Source organism: Anomaloglossus baeobatrachus, chromosome 6 (assembly GCF_048569485.1).
Source record: "Anomaloglossus baeobatrachus isolate aAnoBae1 chromosome 6, aAnoBae1.hap1, whole genome shotgun sequence".
NCBI lineage: Eukaryota > Metazoa > Chordata > Amphibia > Anura > Aromobatidae > Anomaloglossus > Anomaloglossus baeobatrachus.
In genome coordinates this window covers 183,383,838-183,410,354 of record NC_134358.1, presented here as the reverse complement: position 1 = coordinate 183,410,354, position 26,517 = coordinate 183,383,838, and the positions used below count along the sequence as shown (strand labels likewise).

Here is a 26,517-nt window from a genome sequence, read left to right as displayed (position 1 = left end):
GCATGTAGAAATGGACCACGGCAGCGGCAACCCAAGTGGCTGATAACAGAGAAATGTAGAAGAACGGTTTTTGTGAGCCGCGCCAATGATCACAAGTCTGGATGTCAGATTAATGTGGCTTTGTTGTAGCATAGGTCTACGCGTTTCAGCAGCTCTGCCCACTTTGATGTTGTCTTTTCTATGGTCCTGAGGAAGGGGGCAGAGCTCCTGAAACGCGTAGACCTATGCTACAATAAAGCCACATTAATCTGACATCCAGACTTGTGATCATTGGCGCGGCTCACAAAAACCAGTCTTCTACATTTCTCTCTGTTAATACACTTGCATTGACAGAATATGGACTAGCTCAGCCCCTGAAATTAGCGCCACTGATTCTTTGTTCCAGAGAGGGGGCAGTGGCCGTGGCAGTGAGCACAGCCTCTGCCCCCTAATGATGCTTTGTTTGAGTATCCAAGCATGCACTGGGATTCTCAAACAAAGTGTCATCAAAAAAGGAAGTAGTATAAAAAAAATAAAATAAAAACAGTTAGATAAAAGTAGTGAGAGATGAATAGGCAAATTTTAATTAGACAATTAGAAATTAGTTTAGATTAGAGCACTAAATAGATAGGAATTTAGGATGAAAATTGCATTGCATGTTTGATCACCCCTTTAACATCTTGCTGCTATTGTTGGGCATGCTGTGGTTAACAAAGTGATTAGCTGCTCTTAGCCCCTTCACTACTAGCAGATGATAGTGTACATATGAGTGGAAAGGGATGACTTTGGTGCGCCACCACTGTTGAATGGATAGTGTGCTCCTGACTGTCCCTGTGCTGTCCGCACACGACGTGTGCGCCGATACTACTTATGTTTGGACAGGTACTTCATCCTACAGAGCGTTTCGCTAGCTAGTCTGGTTTAGATCCAATTAAAATATTATGCAACAGAAAATTCTTACACAATGCACAATGAAATTAATTGTATACATTTAGTGACACAGAGCTCAGTTAGTCTCAGAAATCCTTTAATGAATTTATAGTGCTACCCATTTATTATAATACTGTAACTGTTTATTATAGGGAAAATTTTATCTCAATAACAGCAGGAATCAACTGGGGGCCATGACTTATTCTATCCCAAATTCAATGGAAAATCTTTGTCAGGGACAAGCATATTGTAAATAACAACAAAGTGTAGTGATTATAATTCAAGTGAAATATTAATATTATTTATTCACAAGTATAGCCCTTTCTTTCCCTTTCTAATCAAATACTTATTTAACCTTGTGTGACCTCGAGGACACAATATAAATCACTGAGGAGCCTGGTAGTGTATAAGTTCACTGCTCACCCATCAATTCTGAGTGAAGGCAGGAATGAAAGCAAACACACCTGTCTAGTCCTCATTCAGAATGTACAATGAAACCCAATCCCCCCAACACAGAAGGTCGATATATAGGGATTCATGACCAAATATTTTGCAAAGGTTATCAGGGGCATACTTAGAATTATGTTAAGGTCGAAGTTCATAACTATAGTTATGTCTTTTTTTGTTATAACCTGATTTTTTTTAATTTTCAAAATAAAGTTATAGGACACCAACCCAAAACTCTAGGAAGTAGCATTCAATACTATACAGTTTATCTTCATAATATATAACCCACAATGAATTAACTCAACACTGAAGAGTCCACATCTTAAAGGGAACATGTCACCCCTTTTGTCCTCTATAAGCTGCAGCCACCAACAGTAAGCTCTTATATACAGAATTCTAGACTACTGTATATAAGCCCCAGGTCGTGCTGAGTAACGTAAAAAAAAAAAAAAACAGTAAGTGCCTCCTCTCTTAGTTCCATGGCTGTCCTCCTTCCAAGCTCCGTGTGGATGACGCCTCCTACATCATCCACACAGAGGTCTACATTGCGCTCCTGCACTTTTCTCTCCCCTACTGAGGGCAGAGCAAAGTACTGCAATGCACAAGCTCAGGGAAAGATCAAAAGGCATCTGTGTGGATAACATAGGATGCATCATCCACATGGATGCGGTAAGGAGAATGGTGATGGAAGGAAGATAGGAGGCACTAGACTGAGACCAGCGACGCCCGTCGGCCTGACAGCACCACAGGTGAGTATAATAAAAGTTATTAACATTATACATATCAGCCTAAGCATATTATAATATTATATATATATATATATATATATATATATATATATATATATATATACATATATACATACATATATACATACAGTATTCTATAATGCTGTATATAGGGGCTTACTAGTGGTGCCCACAGCTTATAGGGGCCAAATATGGTGACAGGTTCCCTTTTAAAAATTATATTTGAACAAGAACAATAACAGGACATTGACACAGAAGGCAGGAAGGTGAAGGAATTAGTGAATGTTTTTAATACAACACAGATTACATATATTACTTTCATAACCAAGTCTATTAACAATCCCTGTGCACTCAATATTGATCCATATATCATAGTTATCTATCTACACACAAATACAATAGATGTTGGCGTATTCTAATTGCATAATTATAAAATGTATACAAGTAACATAATCCGTAAATAATTCAATATAACACAACGCGTTGTAATTATCGATTTATTAAAAAGTTAAAAGGAGGGCCTGGATGTCCTTCCTGAAAAATCTATAATACAAAATTAATATCACTAGATTCTATGATGAGATGTTGATCCAGGGAACGTCTGATTGTCATATGGGAAGTTGGGAAGGAATTTTTTCCCTAATATGGGGCAACTAGCATCTGCCTCATGGGGTTGTTGCCTTCTTCTGATTCAACAGGTTACATTGTTGGGTTATAGGAGGAACTCGACTGCTATAATGAAAATATCTTTCCTAAAATGTAGTATTTGTGAATGTACCTTTACCGTATATACCGTATTTTCCAGGGTATAAGACAACTGGGCATATAAGACGACCCCCAACTTTTCCAGTTAAAATATAGAGTTCAGGATATATTTGCCGTATAAGACAACCCCTCTGTATGTGGTACCTAGTATACCAAAACCAGTCAATTACGGCAAGCGATGTAGGGTACCTTACCGGCGATTGGCTTGTTGTTGTATATAAATCCTGCTTGGATTGGTCAGCTCCCCCTGCCTGCCCAGCTCTCCCTGCCTCCAAGACTATCAGAGCAGTAGCGCATCCCTCCGGCTCGCCCTTGTGTCCTATTACCTCCTTCTCTGCCGCTCAGATCTCACACATGCATGCCTGTGTGGCTTCACTGCAGTCCTCAGGAGCAAGATCTGAGACGCAAAGAAGTAGGTAACAGGATACAAGGGCGTGTCAGACGGGTGAAAGAGGTGTTTTTCTGGGCACAGCACTGCTCTCTCTCTCTTTTTTCCATACCCCTGCATCTCTGATGCCTGCAGCTTGCTTCACTTACACCTTTCCGGTGAGGCGCCCCCTCACCTCATTACTGCAGTCCTCAGCAGCGAGATCTGAGAGGCAGAAAAGGCGGTAACAGGATACAAGGGCAGGCCAGACTGATGCGCTACCGTTCCGATAGTCTTGGAGACAGAAAGGCTTATAAATTACCGTATTTTTCGTTTTATAAGTCGCATCGGATTATAAGACGCACCCCAAATTTGAAGGTAAAAAAAACCCCCATGGGATCTGTATTATAATCCGATGGAGTCTTCCAGGGAGGGGGGGGGGGGGTCGGAGCGGGGGTCACAGGAGGCAGGGGCAGTACAGCGATGCTGCGAGTGGTACAGAGGGGGGCCCAGATACTCACTGCGTGCGCTGCTCTGTGCCAGGGCTGTGGACGCGGCTCTGCTCTGTGCAGGGCTGCTTTGTGCGGCGTGGCTCTGCATGGGACTGCTCTGCTTACCGCGGGGCTGCTCTGTATGACAGGCGGTAAGTCACGGGCGATTCTGAAGAGGTCAGTGGTGAGGGCTTCTTCAAATAATGGAGGTCGGAATTGGCAAAGCGCAGATGAGAGCTTCAGCCATGATCTCCATCTGTGCACGCGTCAACTCTAGGCACCATTATTTGAAGAAGCCCTCACCGCCGACATCTTCAGAATGTCCCGTGACTCACTGCCCGCCGCATAGAGCAGCCCTGCACAGAGCATCTCCGCACAGATCTGTGCCCCGCCACACCGCACAGAGCCGAGTGAGCATCACAGACCAGAGCAGCACCGACAGAACACAGTATAGGATTGCCCCTGGCTTCTCTGACCCATCTTCACCACATCCCGATAAGCTTGGATTTTAAGACGCACCCCTCATTTTCCTCACAAATGTTTGGGAGGAAAAGTGTGTCTTATAATCCAAAAAATACGGTACCTAATTATTCGCCTTATACGACAACACCCAGCATACAAGACGACCCCTGACTTTTGAGAAGATTTTCAGGGGTTAAAAAGTCATCTTATAGGCCGGAAATTACGGTATATGAACTCCATCCTTAATGTTCTAAATCAACTGGTCATATTTTTGATAGACATTTTCCACTGAAGTTGTCTGGCCTTAGGCTACAAGTCTGCAGTCACTCTATGTGATTGCAGACTTGTGAATCGTCACATCATGCACAGTGCATGCTGTGAGAATCCTCCGGTGCAAGGAGCAGCCAGTCATGTGACCACAAGTTTGCGATTTGCATACTTCCAACCACATTTTGACTAGACTACACTTGCATGAGTGAGGCTAGATATAGTCTAGTTGACTTTTGACTGTATGTATTCAAACCACATACACTTGCGGACCTAGGTCTGCCCGCTCCTGATGCTGGCACAAGAGAATCCTCACAGCGCACAATGTGTGTGATATGAGGATTCACAAGTCTGCAGTCCCATAGAGTGACTTCAAAATAGTAGCCTAAGGCTGGACAACCCCCCTTAACCCATAAAAAGATCCTGTGTTGTACTGCATATTTTACAGAACATAGAACTCAGCCCGAAAATGAGGACTGAAACAGCCAGTTGAAAAAAGTTGGATGGTGGTGGGGAGGGCAAAGCACCCTACGTGTGTCGCTGCAGAATGGCAGCTTCCTCGGGGGCAGCGACACGCGTAGCTTGCTTTACCCTCCCCACCACCATCCAACTTTTTTCAACAGGCTGTTTCAGTCTTCATGTTAGGGCTGAGCTCTATCTGGTCTACCCTTTCAATTACTTTGCATCACTCCTAGATCTGGGATCCTGATTACTCGATCCCACGTGCTCTGGATTGTGGCTATTTCTACATGATGTATGTTTTCTGTCATTTCTATGATTTCTCTAGTGATTTACTTTTGCTGCAACTTCTAGTTAGGGCATCTCCATTATAGAGGTTTTCTAATTTGACACCATCTATATCCTACTAACATTACTCACCTGGTTTTTGTCTGCATTTTCTCCTGCAGGAGTACCAATTGAGCCCTTTATTATACTTACTGTATATATTCATTTGGTGGGTTGGTTTCTATTGCATGGGGTTTTCCCATTGTACAAAAAAACATGGACTAAAAACATCAATAAAGTTGTGTGGTTTTATCCATATATCAATGTTGTGAGTACTTTAAATTTTCAGGTTTTTGTTCTTTTTTGTTTACTTTTAGCACAGCTCTTTTCTTCCCTTTCAGTACGTCACTTTAACTTGTCTTACAATCTTGCGTCTCCTTGCTTCCTCTGATGGCAGCCTCCTTCGCTTATAGGTGCATGTTGACTGTGACGACTTAAGATTTGGCTACTTGTGTGGTGGGTGAACTGTTCTTAATTAGGCCAGACATATGGGTTCTATTTTTTGTTAAAGCAAGATAAATTAACCATTGTATCTTCCCAGACTGATCAGAGCCTTATTGTCCGTAAATGTGTATTGCCTCAGCCCCCCTGACTACATAGTTCAGAGGAAAATTATGTAGTCGGATTGAACTTGCAACCACAGAGAGCAGCCATTTCCAACCAATCCTGTAAGACCCTATACCCTGAATTGAGAACTGAGCGCTATAAAAGGACCTTGCTTCCGTCATCAGCAAGAAGGATTCTACATTATCGCAGTTGAGGAGCTAAGGTTCTGACAGAGGAAACACAGAACTGCTTTACTTCGGATATTCAACAGGATTTCAGTTTAAGATCTACGGTTCCAGCTGAAGGTTCACAGAACAGTTTCCAAATCTTGCTACTATCTCTTCTCAGTCAGTGCTTGCCAAAGTGGGTTTCTGCTGGACTGGGATAGTTGGCCCTGGAGGTCGTGAAAACTCTAATCTCTGGCGGGCCACTGGAAGGGTGAGACACTGTTGCTTGTACCACATTGTGTTCTTACTGGTAATGTACAATATGTTTTTGCCTGTTTGTCTGTACTGTTTTGCCCACAGGAAAAGAGTGCGAACTTGAATTCCTTTGGTGTAGAACTCTCTGTGCCCATTAAAGAGGGATAACCTTCACAAATCTGATAGATGCACTATTCACTTAAAGCATCTATAAGCATCGTTGTTGTCCTCTGTGGAAATGGTAAACTACACCAACAGCAATACAGGCTGGCATTTTTACCATGCTCCTCTATGGCCCTCACTGTAGCCTTCGGATTGTGTTTCCTGTCTGGCAAACACTACTCACTTTTACTTGCTAGGTAGCTAGGATTTAAAACTTTTAAAACTCATGTACCCACCTCACCTAAAAAAAAAAAAAAAAAAAGAAAAAAAATTCACTAGCAACATAGTGCTCAATAACTAAAGGACACAGTACACCACTTGCTGCTATTAATTGGGACCTTAGAGCTACTAACCACAACCAATGGCAACTGGCAGGCATTAGTTGACAAGGGTTCTTTACCTATATATTGTTCATTTACTTGGATCACTAATATGATGTTGTTCCTATTTACCGCAATATTTGTTCCACAATGGGGCAGTTCAATCACATTGCTCACATCACATGGTAGCAATAAATATACGTTACAAGCCAACCTAACAAAACTGACACATTACCAGCAACAAGACATTGCTGGTGGAGAGTAGACCCAACTCCACAAATCATAAAATTGCATGTAACACATAAATATCACATACTGTATGGATTGCATTCAGTAACCTTATACAATTTGTTAGTATCTACAATGCAAAAGAGTCAAAGATAACCCATCATTAATAGCATAGGACATTCCAGTCTTGGACCATTCAAAACAAACAGTTGGGTTCCAGTGACAAAAGTCTTAAGAATTTGCATGAAGGCGTAAGTACAACTACACAAACTTCCAATTTTGACAGTAGGTAATGTACTGATAAATGTGATGAAATGGTTACAGAAGTCGTTTCTACCATCATCTGTCATTCACATCAATGCATAATGGTAGATTGATGAGGGCAGACCACCACGTTGTCACAAAGAAACACGATAGGATAGAAATTATGGAAAGCCTGCACTCCTCTATGAAAGGTGACAACACATTGTTATGAGATGTTACATGAGGTGGATTCCAGACAGTCATGTAGGCACAGGCACTCTCACTGTTTAGGTTCAGACAAGCCTGGCCTAGAAACATTGCATACTTTATGCATTAGGTATATGTCATGTCTAACAAACGATGATTGTTGGGCACCCAGGTAGATATAAACGGCTGTAATAATAATGTGTGTGGTAATGTGAAATGGTTTCACAGAGATCACATTTTTAAATAGATTTTTCCTCATTGTGTCTGACGGTATTAAATATTCCATGAAATACACGTCTCTCATATACAACTTTATACAGCAGTGTGCAGGCCTGGTGCGTGCGGGGAAGTTGATGTGCCGTCACAGAGAGGAGTGCTGATTCTAGTGGGGGAGGTTGATACGATAGTAGTGGGGAGAATGGATATGGTGGGGGATCTGGATCTGCTACCATTGGGAAGGGTGGATAAGTAGAAGGGAGTGAGGATCTGCTACCAATGGGGTTGTGTGTGGATATTTTTTTGCAGTCAGACGGGTGGGAGAGGTTTATATAATGCTAGTGGGGAAGGGAGGATTACCTGCTACCAACGGGGTTGCAGTCAGTGGGGTGGGTGAGGTTGATATACCGCTAGTGGGGGGAGGTAGACCTGCTACCATTGGGGTTGACCTGGTACCAGTGGGGAGGGAGGTTGCTTTGCTACCAGATGAATGGGTTTGTTAATAATGCTACAACCCCTGGCAAAAATTATGGACTCACCTAGCTCTGAGGATGTTCATTCAGTTGTTTGCTTTTGTTTAAAAAAAAAAAAGCAGATCACAGACATGGCACAAAACTAAAAGTAATTTCAAATGGCAACTTTCTGGCTTTAAGAAATAGTAAAAAATAAATAAATCATGAACACAATGTGCTAGCCAATAACGGTTACTTTTCAAGACCAAACAGGGGGAAAAATTATGGAATCACTCAATTCGGAGGTAAAAATTATGGAATCATGAAAAACAAACAAAAAAAACCACTCCAATACATCACTAGTATTTTGTTGCACCACCTCCGGCTTTTATAACAGCTTACAGTCTCTGAGCCAAGGACTTAATGAGTGACAAACATTACTCTTCATCAATCTGGCTCCAACTTTCTCTTGATTGCTGTTGCTAGATCAGCTTTGCAGGTTGGAGCCTTGTCATGGACCATTTTCTTCAACTTCCAAAGATTTTCAATTGGATTGAGTTCCAGACTATTTGCAGGCTATGACATTGACCTTATGTGTGTTCTTTCAAGGAATGTTTTCAGAGTTTTTGCTCTATGGCAGGATGCATTATCATCTTGATAAATGATTTCATCGTCCCCAAACATCCTTTCAATTGATGGGATAAGAAAAGTGTCCAAAATTTCAATGTAAACTTGGGCATTTATTGAAGATGTAATGACAGCCATCTCCCCTGTGCCTTTACCTGACATGCAGCCCCATATCATCAATGACTGTGAAAATTTACTTGTTCTCTTCAGGCAGTCATCTTTATAAATCACATTGGAACGACACCAAAACAAAAGTTCCAGCATCATCACCTTGCCCAATGCAGATTCGCAATTCATCACTGAATATGACTTTCATCCACAGTCCACGATTGCTTTTCCTTAGCCCATTGTAACCTTGTTTTTTTCTGTTTAGGTGTTAATGATAACTTTTCTATATGTAAATCCCATTTCCTTTAGTCGGTTTCTTACAGTTCAGTGACAGACATTGACTCCAGTTTCCTCATTTGTTTTTTTGTGCATTTCCTGTTCTGGAGACCTATTGCTTTAAGTTTCCCGTCTTGACGCTTTGATGTCTTCCTTAGGCTACCAGTATGTTTGCCTTTTACAACCTTCCCATGTTGTTTGTATTTGGTCCAGATTTTTGACAGCTGACTATGAACAACCAACATCTTTTGCAACATTGCGTGATGATTTACCCTCTTTTAAGAGTTTGATAATCCTCTCCTTTGTTTCAATTGACATCTCTCATGTTGGAGCTATGATTCATGTCAGTCCACTTGGTACAACAGCTCTCCCAGGTATGATCACACCTTTTTAGATGCAGACTAAAAAGCAGATCTGTTAGTTTTGGGAATTAAAATTTACAGGGTGAATCCATTATTTTGACCTCAGAATTAAGTGATTCAACAATTTTTCCCCTGTTTGGTTTTGAAAATTAAACGTTACTGGCTAGCCAGTTATGTTTTCATGATTTCTTTTTAGGGTTTCTTAAAGCCAGAAAGTTGACATTTGAAATGACTTTAGTTTTTTGCCATGTCTGATTTTTTTTTTATTTTTAAACAAAAGTAAAGGAAAACAACTGAATGAACATCCTCAGAGCTAGGTGAGTCCAAAATTTTTGTCAGGGGTTGTAGTACAAGTGGAATAATAATGGGAGGCGTGGTAGAAACAGACTATTAAGGAGTGTAGATGGGAAAGGGGATGTTTAATGCTGCAGGGGAGATATGTGCTGCACCGTGGTATTTGGTACTGTACAATTTTCAGAACATTTACAAAACTCAGAGGAGAGAGACATTTGCAGTCACCTCTCCACTGACAGCACCGGAGATACCAGGCACGACAGTGATGGGGGTAAGAGGACTATTTTCAGGATACAAGGCATACAAGACCTGCATTTATGATATATCCAGTGAATATTCCATAAATGTCTAAGATGACAGGTAATGGGTATATATTCTACTTGTGAATATGTTAGGTCAGCTCAATATTGTCTCGTATGTAGAGTGCAGATGTAGACCTGGTTCACGGAATTCTTTTTGTATGGCAGTATAATTGGTGCTTGAATAAAAATAAAAAAGCAGCAATATTTATTCAAATATAATCAAATTCTGAAACATCATCATAACTCTGCAAACCCTATATATATATATTCTAAAAATATATCTATTTGTATCAAATACCACAGGAGGTTAAAAACAAGAGGAGTACTACTTTTGTGATATTTGATATAAGAAAGAAAAATGTAATTTTAGAATTTATGCATGGCTATACATTTGTCAATATGTCTTTCAATGCTATTAGATTTATAGCCACATTTATAATTACAGTATGGGTGCCATTATGGAAACTACTATATACATTATCTATACTGTAATTGCATTATATAAGACTGCTTGTCTTCCAGCTTGCTTAATTTTTATGGTGAATGTAAAAAAAAAAAAATAAAATAAAAATAAAATAATATAGGATAGATACAGTAGACTCTTCAACAAGGAAAGCAGACACCCCCCAAAAGAATCACACTCACCAAACCCCCTTAAAACTAAAAGAATGGCAAGTGCTGAAGATGGATGGGCTCTCACATGCAGATCGGTGTCACTGCCAGGGCCCCTGTCATTTCACTGAAGTGTAGAGGTTGCTCCACCTGGTCACAGGGAGCAGACGCAATGCTCAGGAGTAGAGTGATTCCAGCGGAACTAGCTGACCTGTGTGTGAGAGCCCAGCACCAGCCAACCCCTATTGTGGGGTCTATTGATTGCAATTCTTTTAGGGGTGTCTGTTTTCCTTGATGATAGGTCTACTGTATTGGTCGTGCTGTTTTCTATTTAGCTGTATACCCATATCTGACTAGACACCTTTTGTAACTGAACTGTAACCAGTGATTATTTTTGGAGTAGGGCTTATAATTTAAGTATACTCCCAAAATCCTGAAAAATCAAGCTAGGGCTCATTTTTTAAATTGGTCTGATTTTCAGGGAAACATGGCATATGTATACAAGTACAGTCATCACATTAAAAACAACTCCCAAATTTTATCTCACCCCTCAAGTCTTTGCCTTCTACTAGAAACCTGAAAAAGCTTGTTAGCAGAAGATACAGTATACTAACTCCTGTAAATTCTTTCATGCAATGGACATGTCTCTTTTTAGTACACCCTACAGATGCTCAATCAGGAAAATTTGGAGACCAAGTCGAATCTTGCAGTGAGTGTAGTTAGCTATGCAATTAAGCCAAAAACTTGCAATTGCAACGTGTTTATGGTGAGGGACGTTGGCAAAAACACAGCTACGGACCAGTGTAAAATCTTAAAATCTAAAAATGCACCAAATTTAGCAAACATCATGCAACACTTCAAATTATAGCAACACAACTTCCAACAAAACAGACTGATTGCAGATATTAAAGTATAATTTTATTCAACTTTCTATTACCTACATGCCCATACAGACGGCTTACAAGGGTTGCTCCTGACAGACTCCCTTTATTGATCCAAGTAGTTGACAAGTTGGCTAGTTCACAGGGCTGAACGATTGGATTTTATATTGGCTACCTAAATGTGTGACCATGTTACTTTAGCTACCAGAAAGGATTGGCAGCAGTTTCCCCAGGTAAAGTTCTAAGGTCATCGTCTACAACAAGGTGTATACAATTCGTTCAAATGTGATCGGAAATCATTTAATTAAATACCATTTAGAAAGAAAATGTTTGGCAGCCAGAAGAAATACAAAAGGTAACTTAAGCCAATTGTTAAGACAAAAAAAAAATAAATTTATTAAAAACACAATATTTATTAAAGGTTGTAATGCACTTATACTTACAATCTGAATTCTCCATTTTCCATTTAAATTCCCAATGGTCATGAAAGCTGTGAAACTTTTACTGTCACTAAAAACGTTTGATTTCATAGTTAAAAATAACAAGCAATTTGTACCCCAACCAGACCAAAATTACAGATATAACAGTGTAAGCGGATATAGAGCAGAGATCTGAATAATTTTATGTCATCATTGTAACCATAGATTTCAATAAAATGAACCATATTGTATTATTGGCTTTTTTTTTATGGCTGTCACATATAAAAACTTAAATTTAAATAAATTGGTCCCAAAGATAAAAGCTGCATTGAGTTGACTCCAAAGAGTGGAGGGCTAACAAAGTTTTTTTTTTTTTGTCAGTTTCTTGGATAGAAGCAGAGGTTTTGCGCCAAACAATTCTGGAGCTTTGTATAAAACAAACAAAAAAAAAAAAAGTATATAAAATATATCACCCCGGCCGACTGAACCAGGGGTCTTTGTTTATTGTAAAGGCAGCACGAAGAGACTAAATATAGTCTGCGGGATCTTCACAAGGAGTTGTGTCCCTGAAAGTCAATGAGTTCCGTTGAATCTATATATAAAAGGTTTGAACATAATCCGATTCAGGTACATTAAACAGTCAAGAAAATCAAATGTTTGTAGGAAACCGAAAACATCAAATACTTAATTTCTGTAGGTTTATATTTCAATACAAATCAAGTGTAAAACATAAAAAAGCTATATTATAAAGCCTATGTCAATAAATAACTTTTACATTATATTAACTGATTAGTACAATACAAATTCTCAGACTAGCAGCAGCCACATAGCTTCATAGACTAGTATTAATAACTGCACCTAATCAAAACCAACGACAGCAATACAAGCTACTGCTCACGACTGCAGTTACACTGGCAGAGCTATATTCACACACAAATTATTTATTACAGAAATTTCTGCTACAGACTCCATCATCTCTATTCATTTCAATGGAGGAGATTTTGCAGGAAGCAATTATTTCTGCAAACCACGATCACTGGAAATGGTCGGTCATGGAAAATTCTACAACAAATCTGCAACGTGTAATTATACCATAACTGGGGATACTTGAAGGGCTACTGAATCAGGCGTAACATGCCCATACACATATCTGTTGGCCAAATAATCATTTAACCAATAGCCATCTCTCCCAAACCTACAATATATGTGCATGCTTAGCTTGTCCGAGCATACGCATGTTCCGTATGGGGAGAGGAGAGTAAGCTTCTGCTAGAGAAGTCTAATGGAGGCTTATCTCCAAAGAGAACAAAAAGGGTCAGGCACCAACTCAAAATACAGGATCCTTTTTTTGTCTTATATCACAATTGGGAGATTCAGGAGGCTCCATACGTATGAGATTTATGCCTAGCCCTGACAAAATTAGCGGGTTCATCTGACTTTACTGTGTCTAGTGATCCAAAGTAATGCACAGACCCTATTGTGACGCAAGGTCAGTTTAGAAGACCTATTGGAGGTTTGTTACGCTAGAAGCTAAAATATGGTGGTATTATTGTGGTGTGAAGCCTACTCCTCTCAAAGCTCCGGGAAAATGAGACATGGAGGGCTCTTGGATAGGATCCTTGGTCAGTACCTGCTGTACAATATGATAATTGTGAACAACAGTTCCCCAGATCACAGCTTCTTGAGTCTAGAGGAGTGACTGGATGATTGCAGGCAGCAAAGCAATGCTCCAACATACCGTATGTAAACATAAGCGATGTAAACAATAAGTGATTCGTTTCCAAAATTTGTACAGAATTAATGAGGCAGAAAAGCAAATATTAGGAGATGCTTTATCACTACAATATGAAGACGTGCACTTAAAAAATAAAACATGCATGCTGTACAAAGTGCATATGAAAATGTCCATGAGTTTGGTGACATGTACATGATGTCTGTGGCGTGATCTGAAAAAGTATATTGCTGTCATTAGATACAGCTAGAGATGGGCAAATAGTAATTAATCATGTTAGAATAATGCTACCGAAAACCAAGTACTCCTTCAATATTCGTCATGGCAAGAAAAAGGCTTGAGTTCCCCATTGACTTACATTAAGTTCGTTACTATTCGGCCAGCCCTAGTTTTATCTCAAATTGTATGTGCACACATTCTGTATTTCCAGCTAAAAAATATTTGCGTTTTTTTAATTCCACATTTAAATAGTTGAAAAACACCAAGAAAAACGAAAGATTTGAAAACTGCTTCAGCAGCAAGTGCCTGAGATCCCGGAAATCTAACTCACTGCTAGTATAGTAAAATGTGGTGGTGATCTTGCTGCAAAAACACAACGTGTAAACATGCAATAATAGTATCATATAGATGGTTGATAAAAGGATGTTCCACTGGTATTTAGGAGTTCTGTGCTCTTCTGTGTGGTCTTTCATTACAGTCTTCAGTCCACTGAAGTATATATGAGCCGCAGTACAGGAGCAAATGGCCGGCTACCTGGGCGAGGTGTGACAGTATCCGCAGAAAACTCCTAAAAATCAGTAAGGAAAGTTATGTTACCATAATAGTTGGGAAATAAATAACGCCATTAATTGCATAGCGCTTTACAAACATCAGCAACAGTGTCCACAGTGGGGCTCACAATCTAAATTCCGTATCTGTAGGTCTTTGAAGTGTGGGAGGAAAGTGGAGAACCCAGATGACACTCACACAAACACGGTGAGAACATACAAACTCCTTTCAGATGTTGTCCTCTGTGGGATTTGCACCCAGGACCCCAGCTCTGCAAAGCAACAGTGTTAACCACTGAACCACCGCATGATAATCATTTGACAATACACATTCTGTAAGTGGAAATCTGAAAAGACAAAAAGCATAATTGGTCCTTACCTGGGTAACCAGATGAAAGAACAGATACAAAAGTCTCCCCTTGTAAAGGTTGTGAAAGTCCCAACCATTGAAGAAAGCATGCAACGGCAACAGCAGCTCCATGAGAGCAGGAGACTGATGTAGTGAGAGGAAGGGGTTAAACTGCTCTGCCGTGGAAGTAGTACAGTGAAGAAGAGATCCCGGATTGTGATTTGTTCAGCCAACGTATTTCAGAAAATGGATGTCTCCATCAGGACAAAATGGCACAACAGTATGGAAAACAAACCAAGAAGTACCGTATATACACAACCACAAACCATTCTATGTGAAAAAGGGCACGCGGATAACGGACACGAACAGAGTCAGGTGATCCTGTCATTGATATTTACAAACCAAAGTCATTAGACCATAATGAATAAAGTGGTTATTACACGACAGTTTTCTGCAGATGTGTAGAAAATAAATAAATAAAAAAAAAAAAAACAACAAACGGATTTTTTGTGTACTCACCGTAAAATCGTTTTCTCTTAGCCATCATTGGGGGACACAGGACCATGGGTGTTATGCTGCCTATCCATAGGAGGACACTAAGTAGATGCAAAAGCATAGCTCCTCCTCTGCAGTATACACCCCCTGGCCGGGCCAGGCAACCTCCGTTTTAGTACACAAGCAGTAGGAGAAAAAGCCAGTAAAAACTTACCTCAACAGAGGAACATGAGAGAAAAAAAAAAAAAAAACTCGCGGCAAGAGAGTGCTGCTAGCTCTGAAACCAGTCTGATGGACGTAATTGCCACCAGGAACGTTACCTTCCAGGACAGAAGAGCAAGGGAGGATTCCTTGGGAGGTTCAAAGGGGGACCTCAGGAGACCATCCAGAACGAGACTGAGGTCCCATGGGCCCAGCGGCCGTTTGTACGGGGGAACTAGATGGGAAAACTCCCTGGAGGAAGGTCTTGACCTGCGGTTTTTGAGCCAGGCGGCATTGGTAGAAGATTGAGAGCGCTGAGACCTGCCCTTTAAGGGAACTGAGAGCCGGCCTGCAGAAAATCGAGAATTCTGGGGATGGCCAGAGGCAGAGGCTGGATGTTAGTTTCCCTGCACCATGAAAGGATGATTTTCCACGTACGGTGGTAAATGCGGGATGAAGCAGGTTTTCGGGCGCTGATCATGGTGGAGATAACCGCGGGGGGAGAATCCTGCTCTTGTTAATACCCAGGTCTCCATGGCCATGCCGTCAGCTTCAGGGCTCTGGAGTTCTGATGGGAAATGGGCCCTTGGGTCAGCAAGTCTGTGATGTCTGGAAGGCACCACGGTACGTCTACGAGCATTTGTACTAATTCGGAGTACCAGGCGCACCTGGGCCAGTCCGGTGCTATCATTATCACCGGGACTCCCTCTGCCTTGATTTTCCTGATTACCAGCGGCGGTAGAGGTGGAAATATGTAAGGCAGGCGGAAGTGGTGCCAGGAGCAGACTAGAGCATCCGCGCCGATGGACTGCGGATCGTGTGACCTGGCTATGAACGCGGGTACCTTTGCGTTCAACCTTGAGGCCATTAGATCCACGTCTGGTGTACCCCAGTGAGTGCAGATGTGTAGGAACACTTCTGGGTGGAGAGACCACTCTCCGGCGGCCAGGCCTTGGCGACTTAGAAGTCTGCTGCCCAGTTCTCTACTCCCGGTATGTGTACCGCTGATATCACGGACCCTGTCGAGTCAGCCCAGCTGAGGATCCTGTGGGCCTCGAGATAAGCTGCCTTGCTGCAGGTGTCCCCCTGCCGATTGATGTAGGCTACAGCTGTTGCATTGTCTGATTGGACTCGAATCTGATGACCCGCTAGCAGAGGGCAGAACGCCCTGAGCGCGAGGAAGATCGCACAGATTTCCAGGATGTTTCTGGGTAGGGAAGACTCCTGGGGCGTCCAACGTCCTTGAGCAGTGTGGTGCCAGTACACTGCTCCCCAGCCTAGGAGGCTGGAGTCCGTCATCAGGACCAGCCAGTTCACTGGAAGAAAAGATCTCCCCTTCGATAGGGATGAGGACCGAAGCCACCAGCGGAGTGCGTACCTGACTGAAGGCGTCAGGTGAAGAGGTCTGTCCGGGGAGAAGGGGCTCTTGCCCCAGGCCGCTAGAAGGGCTAGCTGCAGTGGGCGGAGATGCAGTTGAGCAAAGGGTACTGCTTCCATAGCCGCCACCATCCTGCCGAGCACCTTCATGCTGAATCGAATGGAGTGAGACGGAGGACGTAGAAGGCAGCATACCGCTCATTGAAGAGCGATCGCCTTGTCCAGGGGGAGATAGATCAAGCCCCTACGGGTGTCCAGGGACATGCCCAGGAAGGTGATGGATCGTGATGGGATCTGGGATGATTTGTCTAGCTTCACTAGCCACCCTACGCGGGATAGGGTGTCCACAGTGATCTGTACGCTGGTTGAGCAGTCGCGGAAGGAGGGCGACCTTGATGAGGAGGTCGTCCAAGTAAGGGAGAACGACTACTCCCCTGGCGTGAAGGACGCTCATGGTGACCGCCATGACTTTGGTGAAGACCCTTGGTGCGGTGCAAGGCCGAAGGGTAGAGCTACGAATTGAAAGTGGGAGTCCTGAACGGCGAAGCGGAGGAACTTTTGGTGATCTGGGGCGATGGGTATGTGCAGGTACGCGCGTCCTTGATGTCTAAGGCGAGGAATTCCCTTTCAACCATGGATACAATAATGGACCTTAGGGACTCCATTCTGAATCTCCGTTTGTGCACATGTTTCGCAGTCGACCTCCTACAATGAGTGTGTATTCCGGGACGCCGAAGGAGTCATGAGGGGGGAAAAACGTCGTTGACGAGTCTCCCTAGTCCTGGACTGTTTCGGTCTAGGCTGCCATGACGAAGTGGGTTTCGGGGAGAGCCGAGGTGGTCGGTCCCTGCGTAGTCCGCGGCTGGTGGCGGGGACAGCACGGGATGTCGACCAACCAATGAGTTCCAAAGGAGCGGAACGAGGACTGTGGACATCTGGTGAAGGTCATCTTGGACTTCAGCTGGGGGAGGGAGGTACTTTTTCCTCCCGTGGCGTCAGAAATGAGCTTGTCCAGACGTTCGCCAAACCATCGGTCTGGAAAAAGGGAAGGCCCGTGAGAGACTTCTTGGAGGCAGAGTCCGCTCGCCATTGTCGGAGCCAGAGAGCTCTGCGGATGGCTATGGTATTTGAGGCGGCAAACGCTGCGCAGGTAGCAGCATCCAAGGAGGCCTGCATGAGGTACTCCGCCGCAGCGGCAATTTGAGCTGTTACCTCTGTGAAGGTATGAGTGAACTGGGATTCCTCAAGTGAAGTGTTAAGGGATTCTGCCCAGACCGAGATCGCCTTTGTGACCCACACAGAGGCAAAGGGGGGCGAGAGGGAGGAACCCGCAGCCTCAAAAACAGAGCGGACGAGGTGCTCCACCTGTCTCTCTGTCTGGTCCTTGATGGAGGAACCATCGGGTAAAGACAGGAGCGTCTTTGTGGCAAGGCGGGAGACCGGGGGGGGTAGGTGTAGTCGACTGAGGGCGGATCGGCCCAGCCCTTAAGGGCAGGTGAGACAAAAGGGTACCGGGACTCCATGAGTTTTCGGTTAACAAAGCGCCTTTCAGGCTTCTCCCTTTGCTTTGTGAGGATAACCTGAAACTCTGGGTTATCAGTGAAAACGTTTCGGGGTTTCATTGCCCTTTTAAAGAGACCGCATGGTCAGTGGTAGTGGATGGGGGATCCTCCACATGCAGAGTTTGGTTGACTGCTGCTATAAGGGAGTCTATTGCAGTTTGATCATCTGGAGGGGATGAAACCAAGGAATCCTCCTGGTACAAACAGCATTCTCCCTCCTCCAGCTCTTCAGAAGCCGTGGAACGTGTGGGAAAGCCTGCCCTGTGTGCTCCCGAGGGAGAGTCAAGGGGGCCATGAGAGAGTGCTGGAGACACCCGGCCGTGTGCTCTTTTCCTGATCCCTGCAACCAGTGAAGCATGTGCCCGGATTACCTCAGAAGGATCCTCCATAGGGGTATCCTCAGGCTGCGTTCCGTCCAGGGGCCCAGAAGGGTGTGGAAGACGACATTGTATAGCCAGAACCAGGTTCTGTGAAAGTTTTTCCATGGATTGGGACAAAAACTGTGCCCATTCCGGTGGGCTGGGAGCCCTAGGCTCTGGGCTGACGGTTGCGGCGGTGGTGGTAGGGGGGTCTTGGGGGGCTATAGGGGCACAGGACTCACAGAGAGAAGAGGTGTGTTTACGTGGTAGCTCAGCGTGGCAGACAGTGCAGGCTGAATAATCTCTTAGTATCCTTAGAATTCTGCATGTTCCTAATAGGAGTATGCCAGGAGGGGGAGCAATGCTCAGCAGAGCTACAAGTGAAGCAAGTACCTCACCAGAATCAGCCGATGGCCCTGTGTCCTCAGGAAGGAGTAAGCTCTGTGGAGAACTTCGCACGCTTTCCTGGGAAAACGGGGCTTATCACGGCCCGCGGGGGGCGGGGCTTAGCGCTAAAAGAGCGCCAAGAAGAAGTCAGTGTGCCCCCCTGCTGTTGGTAGCAAAAAACGGCGGTAAGGGAGCTTCTTTGACAGTTTTTCTCCCCCTCCCTCCAGTCAGCACACAGCTTGGTGGATTATCTCTGCCGGCTTTCCTGCAATCAGAGCACGCAGCTACAGCAAATAAGCAGACCAAATAAACAGTGTGTGAGTTCCTGAGCTCTGGGCCCTCCCCCCGCCACCGGTAAATTATATGTGCAGGATTTTCTGCAAACAGCGAGGGACTTTCGTCCCCCCCCCCTCCTCCAGCCAGCACGCAGCTAGAGAAGAAAAATTAAACACTGCGTGTTCAGGATCCCTGGGGCTCTCCTCCTTGCAATCAGCAAGGGACTTTCTCATAATAAATACTGTAAATTCAGTAGTCCTGGGAGCCTTCCCTGCACCGTCTTTTCTCCCTTTGTCTGGGAAACCAGTCAGGGGGGGATCTCACCTTAACGCTGCCTCAGTCCAGGCAGTGGAAATAGCAGAGTCAGCTTGCTGTGTCCGGCCACACAGGTGCCATGTTCAACTCAGAGCCTGCAAAGAGGGGCTGAGGAATTGTGCCTCTGCCCTGGGCTCTGGAAAATCTGTGTCTGTGGAACCCGTCGTCCAGTAAAAGGCAGCCCAGGATCCAGCGTCGCAGGAGGGGGTACGTGGAGACGACACTCCGCGTTCCCGCCAGTTGATGGTATTGGGAGATCGGTCCCAAAGGGAAACCGTCGCCCTCAAAAAATAACAAAACCTTGAAAAGGATGTGCCTCCTACAGACACTAAGCTAAAACTGAGGCTGCCTGGTCCGGCCAGGGGGTGTATACTGAAGAGGAGGAGCTATGCTTTTGCATCTACTTAGTGTCCTCCTATGGATAGGCAGCATAACACCCATGGTCCTGTATCCCCCAATGAGGAGTCAGAGAAATAATTATATACACACATACTATATATTCGAAAATACTAGTAAAAAGAATTATCAGAATTCTTTTCTATGATCATTATTATATTAAAGAATGGATTCGAACTGCAATGCTCTTCCCTGCACTTGCACGGGATCGCGGTTTAACCCCTTCCTCTAACAATGTCAATTACAATACAGTCTGTGATATTCATCTCCTTACTACTAACTCTTAACTAGTAATCATACATTTTGCTTTTCACTTTCATTGGAGTTTGGACACAGATCCAAACTGCCATAGAAGTCCGTGGAGAGAGCCATGTCTCCTTCCCAGAGGTGGAACCTGCACCTATCAGACCTTTCATGGATAGACTGTGGATATACCTTAAACAACTGAGATGTGAATACCATTTAATGATTATGAAACATTTTATAGATGAGGGGAATTCTTCCCACTTTTCTTTACCATCATAAAGGTACTTTTACATTTACCACCAGGAACACCTTTCTTGACAACACAAGTAAATTACTTACCCATTCTGCTCGTTGACTGACAGATCTCTCTCTAAACACACATAGGGAGATCTCTCTCAATTATGTTAGTAGAAAGGAAGAAGCTGCAAGGCGACACGTCTCTTGGACTAGTCACCCGAGACATGCGATTCCCATTTACTGTTTTAAAGCATGGCTACAATAATGGAGCTAGTAGTGTCTCATTCAAGCTGCCCATGGTTAAAGGGAATCTGCCGCCTAACCTGTGAGCAACAATGCAGGGGCAGAGATCCTAATTCCAGCGATGTGACACTTACTGGGCTGCTTAGTCTAGTTTTAATAAAATCACTGTTAGGGCTCATTCCAAACAAAGGGGAGGGAAAAGTACACATAATAAGGGCGCACATCAGAGCCATACAATGTTTTAATATACAATAAATTTTATTGGGTCAAAGGGGACAAAGACATCATAAAAACCTTAAAATACACATATAACATGTGACCTCACTAATACTCCAATTGTGATGAAGGAGATGAAATACAAATAGAGAAAAAATATTTCAATCCATAAATAGCAGTATATTGCATGCAAATGACCTTACTTAATTCACAATTTAAGGCCAAAAAACCTAATGCAGTGGTTAATACCAAGGCAGTTAAACAATAGAGCCCTCAAATTAATAATCTAGAGCAGGGGTCAGGAACCTTTTTGGCTAAGAGAGCCGTAAACGCCACATATTTTGAAATATAATTCCGCGAGAGCTGTACAATATGTTTAAAGGGCCATTGACAGATCAATCGCTCCAATGTTCACTTAGTACAGCAAGGAATGCTCCTCCCTGCTGTATAAAGCCACAACTGGACTGAAACAATGGTAATTAGCAGTAAAAAAAATCAAATAAATAACTTACATTGTGAACTTGCGATGCATGACATCAGTCCAGCAGTCTGGCTTCTTCTTTTTCCTGCGCATGACTGGAAGCTGGCATTCTTCCCACCTGATGTTGAGAGAATGCCAGCTTTGAGGCATTCGCAGAAGAAAGAAGCTGGAATATTGGACATGTCACACAACGCATTGTCAGTTATGTCAATTATCTATTTTATTATTTTACAGCGAATTATTGTTTAGGTCCAGCGGTGGCTTAGTGCAGCAGAGAGGAACACTCCTTTGTGTACTAAGTGACCGCTGGAGCAATTGTATCTGTCAGTGGCCCAGACACCCTGCTTCCCATACAGCCTGCACCCCCCATATCCCACACACACACACTGCTTCCCATACAGCCTGCACCCCCCAGATCTCACACACTACACCCCCATATGTCACATACCCTGCTTCCCATACAGCCTGCACCCCCCCATATCACACACACACACTGCTCCCCATACAGCCTGCACCCCCCATATCCCACACACTACACCCCCATATGTCGCATACCCTGCTCCCCATACAGCCTGCACCCCCATATCACACACACTACACCCCCATATCTCACACACCCTGCTTCCCATACAGCCTACACCCCCATATCTCTCACACCCTGCTTCCCATACAGCCTGCACCCCCCATATCACACACACACACACTGCTCCCCATACGGCCTGCACCCCCCATATCCCACACATACACACTGCTTCCCATACAGCCTGCACCCCCCAGATCTCACACACTACACCCCCATATCTCACACACCCTGCTCACATATCTCACCCTGCCTGTACCCCAACTTACCCCTCTCAAACACTGTGCACCCCTTCACATGCTTCTGTCACAGTCTGCAGCCCTCATATGCCCCTCACCCTGCAGCCCCCCTCACCCTCATGTCCCCTCTTTTCTTATTACCAGTCATGTGTCCAAATCTCCTTCAGGATTCAGTTCTCTTGCTTTCTGCCCGGCATCCTGTGTCTCCTCCCACACAGTCACATGGGCGTGACATCATCGCAGGTCCTGCAGGATGGAGATTCCGTCTGCTGTGCAGGTCAGGACTAGCACTCCTGCAGCGACAGACATGGCTGGTGGCCTCTCCAGGTCAGGGGCCCCTCTACTGACACTGGGCTCCCCTGACTCACAGTTCGGCCACTACACAGCAGCACTACACATAGACGCAGAGCGGCTGCCGGGCCCCTATGTGTACTAGTGCCGCTGTGTAGTGGCCGGCCTGTGAGTCAGGGGAGCCCAGTGTCAGTAGAGGGGCGGCTCCCTTCTCGTTCCCCCCGCTGATCCGGTCTCCTCGGCGCATCGTCCATTGCTGTGGCTCGCTGACCTCTCAGCAGGCGCGCAGTGATGACGTCACCGCGCTCGCTGCAGAGCTGTCAGAAGAACGCCGACAGTCACAGCGGGGAGAATGATAAGAGAGAGAGCGCGCCGCTCACTCTCTCATCATTGCTCTCAATTGTATCGGCACCTGCGATGCCGATGCAATTGAAAGCTCGATCCTCGGCGGGGGGCGGTGACAGCGCGGCCACCGGGCCCCCCTGAGTAGCCGGGTGCTGGCGCCGGCCCTGATCCTTCCCATAGACAGGTAGGAGCCCTGTCTGCGAGCCAGATACGGCCATCAAAAGAGCCATATCTGGCTCGCGAGCCATAGGTTCCCGACCACTGATCTAGAGGTTGTATCATGACTGGAGATTGAGCGTGTATCAATAATATACAAGTTCGGCCCGTCCAAAAGTCTGCCTAGCACTATATGTCAGGTAGTCCAGATTATAACAATAGTGGTGTGAGATGGTATAATACCTAAAGAGTGGCTAGACACTGGGTGAGCTGGGTACAATTATATAAACAATTGAGAAAGAGACATAAAAATATCAAGGATAATGATATGAAACAACAAGTCCCAGCCAGGAACTACCTCCATGACAATACATACAGGGGTAGCCAATTACATTTGCTGCAGGGCAATCTGCAGCAAAGAGTACCAGGATCACCCAAGCTGACATAAATATATAGAGGAGTGTTAGAAGCTCCTCACCCATACAAGTGCATGTAGGGTATGCTAACACATTGCAGTGCGGGCATATGCTAACACATTGCAGTGCGGGCATATGCTAACACATTGCAGTGCGGGCATATGCTAACACATTGCAGTGCGGGCATATGCTAACACATTGTAGTGCGGGCATATGCTAACACATTGCAGTGCGGGCATATGCTAACACATTGCAGTGCGGGCATATGTTAGCAGGTTCTCACACTGCAGTGCGGGCAACCACGGGGATGACGAGCGCTGCCATCAGGAGGTTAGATGAGATTACCTGCTGTGACGATCTCCTGCTCTCCTGACGTTAGCGCTGTCACTGCCTTCTATGCCCGTCTCCCGGGCGGCCCGAGACTGTCACTAGCGGTGACGTCACGGGCTCCCGCGATTCTTCACTGTGAACGCGGTGGGCATAGAAGGCAGTGACAGAGCTGACGTCAGGAGAGCAGTAGATCGTCACAGCAGGTAATGATCTCATCTAACCTCCTGACAGCAGCGCTAGTCATGCCCTGCAGTGACCTGGGCTGACCTATTGATGTTAGCTCAGGTCACTGCACTGCTCTCCCAGCCAATGGGGAACATTCTGTTCTTCATTGACTGGGACATTGACTATGGTATGGATCGTCATGAGACCCCCCTTATTGGAATACACCGGACCCGGATTTGATTGTTCTTTTCAATAAATTGGTGAAAGAGGGAATGTTTTGGCAGTCATTTTTCAAATAAAACTTTTTTTTGACAATTTTTTTTTTTATTACTGACTGGGTTGGTGATGTCAGGTATTTGACAGACGCGTGACATCACTAACCCCAGGGCTTGATGCCAGGTGACATTACACATCTGGCATCAACCCCATATATTACCCCGTTTGCTACCGCACCAGGGCAATGGGATGAGTTGGGGCAAAGCGCCAGGATTGGCACGTCTAATGGATGCGCCACTTCTGGGGTGGCAGTAGCCTATTATTTTTAGGCTGGGGAGTGTCCAATAACGGTGGACCTCCCTAGTCTGAGAATACCAGACCACAGCTGTCCGCTTTAACTTGGCTAGTGATCCAATTGGGGGGGGGAACCCTGTGTTTTTTGTTTTAAATTATTTATTAATTAAAAATAACAGCGTGTGGTGCCCTCTGTTTTGGATTACCAGCCAAGGTGAAGCTGCCAGCTGTGGTTTGCAGGCTGCAGCCGTCTGCTTTACCCTAGCTGGCTACAAAAGATAGGGGGGACCCCATGTCATTTTTTTTTTTTTTAATTCTTTATTTATTTTTTAGCTAAATACAAGGCTAAGCAACCTTTAGTGCCACATGAAAGTCACTAAAGGGTGCCACCATAGAATATGCAGGTGGGTAGGCCTTTTTATATGTCTTTGTCATCTATCTATCCATCCCTCTTATTCATTCATCCCTCTATCTCTCTGTCTCTATATATATCCATCTCTATATCTACTCATCTATTTATCTTTGTAGCTGCTTCCGTTTTTTGCGGTCCGCAAAAAAACCCGAAGGCACACGGATGACACACTGACAGTATACGGAACGGAAGTCACACGGATGCCACAGGCATGCATATGTGAAAAAAAAAAGGACCGTTTTTTGTGGCCCGCAAAAACTGAACGGTCAGGTGAATGTAGCCTTAATGAGCAGTAGATCATCATTAGAGGACTATTTGGCATACTGCTAGGTAGTCCAGCATATTCATGAGCTCTATGTAACGGCTAGATCTACAGCAGAGAAAACATTGATTTTATCAAAATGACAACAAACAGCTCAGGAAGTGACATCGCTGGAATCAGGGTCTCTGTCTCTACATAATGCTGCTCTCAAATGGGATAGAAAAAAAAAAAAAAACAACAGGTGACTCCCGTGAGTCCCTTTAAGTTAGCATGAATCAGCTGACTGGTTCCCTTTAAATCTGGGCCCCAAGACTGTAAATGCCATGGTCAAAGCTACACAAATTATAAGAGCATTCTGTTTGTATAGTTCAGTGAACCAAGCTTGAGACCTTTGTTCAGGTTTTATGGCCACTTCCTCTTCAAACAATGCAGGAAAATTAGAAAACCATTGCCGCTTCCATACTTAAGTACAAGATTCTGGTTCCGTCTTACATAAAACTTAATGAGAACATCGTAGAAAGATAATCACCATAAAATGAAACTGTCAAACTGACGGATAGAATGATGAAGGCCAGTAAATACTTCTCAGCAACCTTTAAAAAGGGGTTACACTTTTAGAATTGTATTTGACCCAAAAGTCAAGGACAGACAATCACAGTCAGAGCCCTCGAAAGCCCCTCTAAGTCTGTGACCCACATTTCTTTGGCTTTTCCTGTCATTTTTGCTATGACTGTGAAAGTACAGACTAAGAGAGATGTAATATTGTATCAGAGTCACGGGGGGGGGGGGGGGGGGGGGCTCCATGTGAACATTTGTGCTCCACTTTAGGAGCTCAGATTTCAGTTGTGTGAGCCGGACAATGAGGATGAAATCAGGATATGGTGGCAGGTGTGGTCCGACTCCTCCAGGACACAACTGGACACACAACAGCTGCGTTCTACACAACAGCTGGTCTTCTCTATAACTCAAGGGAACGTCTCTAGTGTAAAAAGTTAGCTGCGAGTGAAGGAACGAACATGGAGGCTGACAATAAGTGATGTCAGGAAAACAAACACTTCTTATCCAGATATGCACAGTGCATTTATAGGTGGAAAATATCAAACATGGCTCGTCCGGAGACACTGACATCACTCATGTTGGTCACCTTTCAGTATAAAACAAATAAAAATAATCTAACGGACACGTGAAAAGGTTTTGGTCAACAAAAGGCAATGTGCATACATATACCTCGAGACAAGAGAAAAGAACAACA

The 26,517-nt window shown here is 44.3% G+C and overlaps 2 protein-coding genes across 2 annotated transcripts in view; one reads left to right on the top strand and one right to left on the bottom strand.

The window, feature by feature from the left end:
• Nucleotides 1-9,860: 9,860 nt before the first annotated feature.
• MPPE1 (metallophosphoesterase 1) overlaps nucleotides 9,861-26,517 on the top strand; it is a 299,670-nt gene continuing 283,013 nt past the window's right edge. Inside the window, exon 1 of the mRNA XM_075314563.1 lies at nucleotides 9,861-9,977. The gene's annotated coding sequence lies outside the window, so the exon portion shown is untranslated. The remainder of the gene's footprint in view (nucleotides 9,978-26,517) is intronic.
• CIDEA (cell death inducing DFFA like effector a) overlaps nucleotides 11,526-26,517 on the bottom strand; it is a 44,393-nt gene continuing 29,401 nt past the window's right edge. The window contains exon 5 of the mRNA XM_075314559.1: nucleotides 11,526-14,439. Within this exon, the coding sequence (XP_075170674.1) occupies nucleotides 14,310-14,439 (130 nt within the window). The 3' untranslated portion in view covers nucleotides 11,526-14,309. The remainder of the gene's footprint in view (nucleotides 14,440-26,517) is intronic.